Genomic DNA, 9866 nt, shown 5'->3' on the forward strand with positions numbered 1-9866 from the left:
TTTCCTAGTCTGCACCCCAAAATTTGCCTTCCTTTTCCCAATAGGGCAATCATTTATCACTATAATTTATTGTTCATGTGTGCTTGAGTTCTTCACAGATAGTTAGTACAATATTAAAGTCATTTCATGGTTTTGCCCAAATATAACACTTTTACACACATTTTCCTAACTTTATTATTTTTTATTTTTATTTATTTTGCTTTATTATTTTTATAGGGGAAGTGTGTCCTCATTCTCTTCAGCAGCATCATGGTCCCTTAGCGAACATGACGTGTAAGAACTTCTGCTGATCTGACAAATTGAAAGAGCATTTTCCAATTAACCCAGCAGTGTCCAGCACACAGGAAAACACGCCTGCTTTCTCAGCAGTCTGTGAGTCTGTGTATTTGTCTTAATTAAACCTTTAGGTGTTACCTATTGGGTTAGAATGCCATGTCATTTAATTGTAATCTGAATTACTATAATTATGGATGAGATTAAATCTATTTCATTCCTATGCAAATTGTTCGTGTCTTTTGGCCATATTTCCATTAGTCTTTTGAAACAGAAATATTCAGTATTTGATGCTAGCTTCAACTCTTACTCATTGGGTCTTAACCTTTCTGCTAAACAAGAAATTCATTAGAATGAATGTTGTATGTTATAGAATACTCAGCACATTAAAGGCATAACTCATTGTATCTAACTGCAAAATCCTATGAAAATTTCAACACTCGAAGAACCAATTATAAAATTTCAATGAATTAATTTTAATTCTCAAATAATTTAAAATTGGTAGAAAACGTAACATGGCATGACACAATGAAAATAACTGTGACCAACTCATGCAGTCTTAATTCACAGCTAAAGAAGCAAAACAATGCAGCAATTTTACACCAAAAGGAAACAGTAATGTTCACATATCTTCTCTCACTCAGCCACCAACCTATGCTTTTAAAATGCACCGTTGGCTCTTGCTTCACAGTGTTCAAGGGTCTGTTTCTTGTTTGCTCAGCCATCTGGTGAGCCTGAACACAAAGAACATACACCGGTTGATTTCTACCTGGACAATGATCCAGGCACAGCTGCTGTACCTCTGGTCTTCCAAGTAGTCGTGGATCCTCCGGAAGTATGCTTTAATCTGTATCCTAAGGCTCTGCACACTAGAACCACCACTCTTCTGCTCTGCTTTCAGTCCGGCCAGCGACTCCACGTATTCCAGCTGTTGGTGAAGTGCAGCTAGGACTCTCTCTATATGGTTTTCCTCCCAAATGTCCAGAGAGACATGTGCCTGGAAGAGGCTGAAGATCTGCTGAAGGACCTCATGCAGAACAGCCAGTGCATGTCCTTTGTGGTACTGGTGGCGACTCACAGACTGCCGAGGAAGCAGGAAATTTTTCCTGTGAGCCAGACACTGCTGAACCGATGGGATTGGCAAAGCATTCAGTAGGTACAAGCTTTCTCTCTTCATCCTTGATTGGAAGAGAATAAATGTCGGTTCAAGGGAGAAGACGGTGGAAGAAGCCAACAGCAGCAACACCATTTCAGGGAGCTGTTTGTGAATCATGGTGCAGGACAAAAACACTGATGTCTGTGCTTACCTTGTAAAACTCCAGTTCTAGGAAATGTTTAGCTTTCATGTACCTCAGATTATGAGTGAGGGCATTCTTTCTGTTGCATGTTTTCTTGTGTCGCATTTCCCCAAGTTTATGTCTTAGGTTTTCTGGTTCCCACTTCAAGGTTTTTATAAAACATTTCCTTTACTTTCCCCATTGTCTTGGCTCTTTGAGGAAGTAATGGAAGAGCTAGTTTCACTGTAGACTTTTCTTGAGACAATTACAGTTGTCCAATCTGATCTCCTACTACCCTCATTATTTATTACACACAAGGTTTCACTCAACACAATGCACTTTCTGAATGTTTAGTCAGGCTTAGTAATGTTCTTTTACTGAGAGTAAGCTTTTTTATTTAATGCAGGGTTATTTCATGGAGTATTAGTTATCAAAGCCTTAGCAATACTCAGACAACACTCGGAGGTAAACATTAAAATCTACAGGCTGATAACTTTGAAACTTCAAGTAGAACTGTTAATGTGCACAGGTATTTGGGCAAATTAATCTGAAAATATGTATCAACAATCTTGGACTGTTTTATATCTCATCCAATCCATTTAACATCTAATATTTTAGCTTATAAAATAAAAGTAAAGATTATCAAAATAATGTGGTTATAGTCTCATAATAATGCAGAGTGTAAGTAGCTTACAAGTTCGATATGATGGCTACAGATGTGTTGGTTCCTCTATGAACATATGAAACCAGTAAGCGATAAAATGATTTGTGAGAAGAGTTGGAGGCAGTTGGCTGGTCCATTTTCCCTAGGCTACCTGGGACTATGGTAAACCAACAAGAACATCTTTACAACAGTAATGCCTCTTGAATTACAAGTATCCAGTTCTACATTGCTAAAATCCTCTGGAGTAAGTCTCCAGGCTACCTTCTTACTACCACACAGTTGTAGTAAGTGTAGTTAAGGAAACCAGACTACAGAGGAAGTAAGAGGCTCGAGGACTCCGGACCCCTGTCATGGGGAATGTCCTTCTGTATGTATGTTTCTCCTATTGCTTGATTAATAAAATACAGATTGGCTAATAGCCAGGCAGGAAATGTAGGCAGGGCTACCAGACAAGGAGAATGCTGGGTTGAGAGGAAGGAGAGAGAGGCCACCAGGAGGAGACACCGTGTAGACACCAGGGAGATAGGATGTGTCAGGCGTTCTCAGGTAAGATAAGGCCATGTAGAAATACATAGATTAGTAGTTATGGGTTAATAATTAAGACAGAGCTAGCCAGTAAGAAGCCCTCATCATCGACCAACAGTTTTATAATTAATATAGTGTCCATATGTTTATTTGGGGCCAAAAGGTGGCAGAACCTGGAGGGACAGAAACTTCCACCAACACCCTGTAATACAGCTTGTGTTTGCTGATGATTATTTCTCTCTGAAGCATCATATACTGTTAAATCTTTAATGTGGAGCTTTGGGGAAAGAATATTACGTGTAATGAGCTTTGATTTACAAGCAAGGCTTTCACATAATTACTTTGTATTAATTTATTTGTTCTAATAAATAAAATTTAACTTTCAGTAGCTTATCATTCATTCTAAATTAACTTGTTTTAACCTATTTTTGTGGCTTGAATGTGACTTGTCTCCTTTATGTTTGGACATTTGCTCCCCAACTGGTGGTACTATTTTGAGGGAATATGGAATCTGAGGCTTGGGATCTGTCTGATGTACACAGGATACCATGAGCAGGCCTTGGGGGTTACAACCTGGCTCCACTTCCAGCCCCTTCTCTATTTTTAAGCTGCCAGGATATGATGGAGCTGTGCTGCAAGCTTTGGGCCACCTTGCCTCCCCTACTGCTTGCCAATGGGGTCCTCTGAACTGTGAGCAAGCATAAGCCCTTTTCTAGCTAAATTGCATCTATTACTATCACCACGAGGAAAGCAACTAACATATCTATATCTATATCTATATCTATATCTATATCATCTATATCTATATCTATACCATCTATATCTATATCTATATCATCTATATGTGCAATAAAAACAATGTATGTTGAATGTCACATGATATTTTAATACATGTATCAAATCAGGATAAACAAATCTATCTTCTCATTTACTGTTCTTTATGGCAAAGACATTCTAAACCCTCTTATTCAAGTTTTTAGCAATATCTATTACTGTTTATAGCCACCTGGAATTAGAGTTACAGGCAGTTGTGAGCTGCCGGAAATGTGTGCTGGAAGCTGATCTTGAAGCGTGGGTTCTTAACTGCTGGACCATTTCTTTAGCACCTCCTTCTGTTTGTACAAAGCCAAACCATTTCACTGTGTATGTACATTTTCCTTATTCGCTCATCTGTTGGTAGGGACACTTGCTATTGTAATTTCACACTAAATATGGGAATGAAGATATCCCTTCAACAGACTGATTTTATTTTCCCTAAATCTATACCCTGTGGTGAGATTACTGAATCACATGGCAGTTCTACTTTCAATGTCTTGAGGAATCCCCTACTGTTTTCTATTACCATACTAATTTATATCCCACTAACAGTGCTAAAGAATTCCTTTCACACAAATTTCTTTCAATTTACAATAATGATCTAAAGTTATATTGACTTTTAAACATTTGGGAATTTTCCAGATAGTTTTGTGCTACTGATTTCTAATTTGAATGTTGTGATTGAAGAATAAAGTTTAAGTTTATTGGTTTTATGTGTCTACCTTGGTGGTGTTCCTGGTGAACTTGAGATAATTCTACTTTTGTGAGTGGCACTGTTCTATGAATGTCAGATAGATTCCTATGATTGAAAGTGTTGAAAATTTCCACATTTTCCTGATGTCATGTTCTGTCAAGAAAGAAGTCTTAGAGAGAGTGCCTGCGTGTGTGTGTGTGTGTGTGTGTGTGTGAGAGAGAGAGAGAGAGAGAGAGAGAGAGAGAGAGAGAGAGGAGAGAGAGAGAGAAGAGAGAGAGAGAGAGGAAGAGAAAGAGAGAAAGCCTTCCCCCACAGATATCTTGATATCTACAGCTGTGATTTTTTATTTATTATCTCCCATTTCAATTACATAATGTGTTTAAAACTGCATTATGTTTAACATGTTTTGGGCTATTATGTAATATTGACGAGCTGACTAAATTAAAATGTTTTTCATTCTTTCATTCTTATTCTGTAATCACCTTTTTTCCTGGCATTTATTTATGCTTCATTTTGATTAATGTTTGCATAGCTCTTTTTTTGTGTGTTTTTCTTGTAAATGCCCCAGTGAGTTTATATTTGAAGTGCTTTGTGTTATGTATCATATTGTGGAATTTATGTTTTATCTGATATGACAGCCTTCTACCTTTCATTTTTGTGTTTGTGTGTGTGTGGTGTGTGCATGTTCAAGTTCTAGTAAAGTTTGTCTTCTCTTTATTTCTTTTATTTTTTTCTTAAACAGTGTCTGGCTGTGTAGCCCGGTCAGAACTAGAACTTTACCAAAATCCAAATGGACGATAATACAAGAGAATATTATTGTACTTAAAGCACTCTACATCTAGACAGAAGTAAATATAGGTCAATATTACAAAAATATTCCTTCACATGCAAATACCAACCTAATAAACTCTCTCCCAGAATCACTAACTACTATTACATAGACATAGCGGGGTATGTGCACTTGCTTGGGATGATTGGGAAAATATACTTGATTGTGTAAGAATTTATTGTTTCCCTTTACTACATACAAAAGCTTTGTCTTTTTCTTCAGAAGCTCAAAATTCTCTTACTACAAATCTCTGTATTCTTCATGGTATCAGGAATGATAATGGCTTGGGAGGGCTCCACTGGCATCAGAGGGTGACTAACAGGCTTGTTTAAAGATCTCAGATCATGTATGGGTATGGGGCACCTGATCTACATAGGCAGCATGAGTACTATGGGAAGAAGCTGAGTGCAGGCACATGTACACAATTTCTTGCATAGAGGACATTGATGTTCTGGGCCCTTGAGAATGAACTTAACCAGTTCCCCAGAGTAAGGACTCTGTTGTTAGGAGAATTTGCATAAACTACACCCAGAGAGGAACAGAGAGGATGCAGACAAGGGTGATGTTAAACATTTCTGAGTATGACAAAAATCTTTAACAAAAATATAGACTTAATGACAGTATTTAGCTACTATGAATTTATATCCTTAAGTTAATTATATAAGTATGTATATATTTCACTTTTATATTTCCATGGATTATTTATCATTATCTCTTATCTAAAAAGCATACCAATTTTTATTAAAATTCTAATACCTTCTGTATTTAAAATATATCAAAAATAGTTCTGATTAGTGATAAAGGTATTTAAGTTCAACCAAAAGGTGGCATAACATAGGGTACCTGGAGCCTAGTGTCTGCTCCTTAATGGGCAAGTAAAACAAGGAGTTTTTAGCATCTATGAAACTGGGTGATACTGTGTAATCAACACATTAACAGACCACATGACTCAATTCCTGAATAATCACTAATCTCTTTGACACATATTAAGATCTTTATTAGTTAGCACATTGTTTCCTGGCCTGGAAAACACTGATTGATATTTACTTGTTTTCTGGCCACCATCCACTATTATCTGCTCTCCCTTTATTAGCTACTGTAACTAACCATATCCTGACTTCTCTGCTCATGCTCAGATCTTGCACTTCCAACCATATTCATATATGTGCCACATCTACTGCCCCTACTCAAAGCTATTTATGCCTCACCTTTACTTGGCCTTAGTAATTATTTAAGCATGGTTATCTGTGCCAACAATATCAATGTATCCCAGGCTATTTTCTGAACACGAACTTGCAAATATTTAACAATATTAACTTACCTATCATAGATTTCAGAATGGGAAAATAATGTTAATAATATCTAATCTCTGATTCCTTCTCATTTCTCAAAAATTCAGACACCATGCTTTGAAATATTGTGCTGGATGTGGAGAGGGGCTCACACCATTGGAGCTCAAAAAGGGGGGTGGGAGGTAAGTGTCCCTGTGAAGAGATAACCAGTCATGAGCCATCAGGGCCTGAGAAGAACAAGACACATAGGAACAATTCCTTCAGCAGGGTCATAGACCAAGGTCATAGATATCATGAAATCTTTCAAAGTCATGACAAAAAACCAGAAACTGTCTCAGACTAAAGAGAAAAAGGTGAGACAACCAGATACGAACCATTACACTGCACAGGACGCACTGGGACTAGACAGAAAACCTAATCATGAAGATGAGTTCCATATGGTCCAATGTCACTACCAAGTCCTGAATTTGGTGATTCATTGCAACTGTATGGTGGGAATGTGCTTATGGCAGCCAATATACAGTAGTGTTGAAACATTACCTCCAGTGCCTCTCACTGAAGTGGTTTTCAGAAGAAGCTTCTTTCTGCTGTGTGTTCAGATTTTGTAATCATTTCAAAACTGAAAACAGTGTATGCATATATTTTAAACCACATAATTGCTACTTGAGATGTGATCACTGAGGCCAAATAGGCTAATAATATCCTTTTTTTCTATACTGCTTTTCATTTCCACCTTTCAGTAGTTAGATCAAGAATGGCAAACACACATTGAAGATTAAGGCCTCCACTCTTGATTAAAAGGGTAACTAATATATAAATATGTTGGTCATAGCGTGTGATCGGTGATGTTTGAATCTCACTGGTTTTACTTGCTTACATGTAGTCTTGGGCAACCTAGTAAAAACCCTGTGTTTAGGCTGCATCAATGTTAACACAAGGATAATGGTGGCATCTCATGAAATGATTATGAAGTCTAAGATAACCCTCTTGATATTCTGAGTATAGTGGATGGTAATAGCCCATGAAATAATGCTATTATGTTATTTGTGCTAGACATGACATTATTGATAGTGTATAGCAGTCTTCTCACTGAGTCAAAAATAATTAGTTTCTACATATTCTGCAGCATCCCCCATTAATCAGTCTCAGCTAGAATTAAGATGAAGTCTATTTTATTTCTTTTTCAGTAAAAGTCGTTCAAAAGAAATAAGGACCAGAACCTAGAAAGCTGACAGCCTGTACTGGTCCCCATGAATTTAATTCATGCAACAAACCTTCATTGATTATGTATTATGTTCTTGGCTCAGTTCCAGGTCTTTTCAGTGAGCCAGCTGTGGGCTCCCTAAAATGGGATTTAATTTGATTATACTGGACAGAGGGTGGAAACAGTAAAGCATAAGCAAATTATACAGCATATTAACAGCTAAAATATTCCAGAATAGTTGGGAGCGCCTTTTTTCCCCAAAGTCATGAGCTTCTGGCTATGAAATTCCCACACTCAGAATGAGAAGGAAAAGTAACCTATGAGGAGGACCAGAAGCAATATTACCTGAAGCCCAAGTAGAAGAGCATAAAGCAAAACAGAGGGTCCAACACAGACAGGGAAATCCAGGTTCTAAGAATGGAGGAAACAAGGGCAGAAGTGCTTGAAGACATTTTAGAGTTAATGACATCATATTATTAGTGATGTTGATGAATAGAATTTTCAAGAATGTTAAGGGTCAGAGTCACATTTCAATGTTTACAAAAGGAAATGGAAAGACAGGCTATGTAAATAAATTTTGATCACTACACAGAGGAAAAAAATTAAATGGGAGCAGGACTGGAAACCTTCGTTTTCTTTATTAAAGATTGTTAGGAGTAGGTTTTTCCCTATCGATCCCACCACCATGCCAGCCACAAATAATACACAGAGACGCTGTATTAGATATAGAGCTGTTGGCCAGTTACTTGTTTCTTATTAGCTAGCTCTGTCTTAATTATTATCCCATTTCTATTAATCTAAGTATTTCCACATGGTCTCATCTTACTGGAGAAAGGCGCTGGCGTTCTGCTCTCTCCATCTTCCATCTTGGATCTCTCTGATCTCTCTACTCATTCCTTTCTCCTCCTAGTCTCCCATTCCCACCTATCTTGCTTTCCTATTGGAATTCATTAACCAATACAAGAAACATATTTACAGAATGACATCTCCCATCATCTCCTCTTTTCTGTCTAAAATAAAAAGAAGGGTTTTAACCTTAACATAGCAAAATATATCACACAACAGTTATCAAATAAGAATCACAGTTAACAATATTTAGTCCATAAACATTTAGCAAGATTTAAAGAAAATATTTCATCATTTATCCTATCTTTGTGAGTTTAAGGTCCTATATGTAACTTTAATCCTAAGGAAAACTATAACCATAATTATCTGTCTTTAACTCCGTTAAAGACCAGAGAAGGATAATATATAAACTCTAGAAATGACAGAGACATCTTGCCTGGTCAGTCACTCGAAGTTTTTTTGTAATGTTCCATCTTCAGCCCATAGGCCATAGTGTGTCTGGCAGACTCTTCAGCAAAGCAGGAAATTTTAAACTGTCCACCTGTATTGGCAGTTTGTCAGTCACTTTTCTCTGTGTCCTGTAGACTGTCTGGCAGACTCTTCCATGAAGCAGGAACCCTGTATCAATGTCCATCTTGTATCAGCAGTCACTTTTCTGTGGGTCCTGCATGTCCAGTTTATACATCATAAAGTCAAATAGTCCAAACAAGAACAGTATCTTGTCCAAATAGCTAGTCTTGCCATATTGAAGGCAAACTCCATAACGTGTTTCTTTAATGTCCATCTTCCTTTCTGATGCAGGTGGTGTTGCCAAGGGTAATTGTGTCTCACTGTTAAGAAAAACCCTTAACCATTTAAAATGCCATATTCTGTAGGTCTTTGAAAGGTTTGAAGAATGCTTATTTATCTCAAATACATTTCTACATATCTAGAAAACCTAACTCACCTAGCTATAAGTTTTGACTAGTATAGGTAACTATCTAAAACTTGTACTAAATTATACATTACGTTTTTAAATGAGCTTTATAAACACAATACCTAAACAAGAGGAGAAATATACTTATCACAAAATTGACCTTAAATTTGTATCAATAAGTGAAAATCCACTCCAAAACAAAGATAAGTTATTTATTTTTATTTTATGTGCATTGGTGTTTTGCCTGTATATGTGTTTGTGTGAGAATTCTGGATTCCCTGGAACTGGAGTTACAGACAGTTGTGAGTTTGTGGAATTTAACCTGGGTCCTCTGCAAGAGCAGCCAGTGCTCTTAACTGCTAAGTCATCTCTCCAGCCCCCAATTTTCATTTATTTTTTTTATAGTGACCAATATTCTGTTTGAAGAAAGAAGACAAGATGTTGATGTGGTTATTTACTTTCTGACATGCTTTCAAATAAAAATAATAAAATAATAGCCAAAATTGAGAATATATGACCAATTAGACATT

General features: G+C 36.9%; 1 protein-coding gene across 1 annotated transcript; it reads right to left on the bottom strand.

Annotated features, from left to right (window-relative positions):
• Window positions 1–783: 783 nt before the first annotated feature.
• Window positions 784–1749, bottom strand: Ifne (interferon epsilon). The gene has a single exon (XM_051188001.1). The coding sequence runs from the start codon at window positions 1544–1546 to the stop codon at window positions 968–970; it is 579 nt and encodes a 192-aa protein (XP_051043958.1). The 5' UTR covers window positions 1547–1749; the 3' UTR covers window positions 784–967.
• Window positions 1750–9866: the final 8117 nt, after the last annotated feature.

Source organism: Phodopus roborovskii, unplaced genomic scaffold (assembly GCF_943737965.1).
Source record: "Phodopus roborovskii unplaced genomic scaffold, PHOROB, whole genome shotgun sequence".
NCBI lineage: Eukaryota > Metazoa > Chordata > Mammalia > Rodentia > Cricetidae > Phodopus > Phodopus roborovskii.

Excerpts from the sequence above, each read along its gene's own strand:
- Ifne (XM_051188001.1), bottom strand. The coding sequence starts at position 1,546 with ATGATTCACAAACAGCTCCCTGAAATGGTGTTGCTGCTGTTGGCTTCT.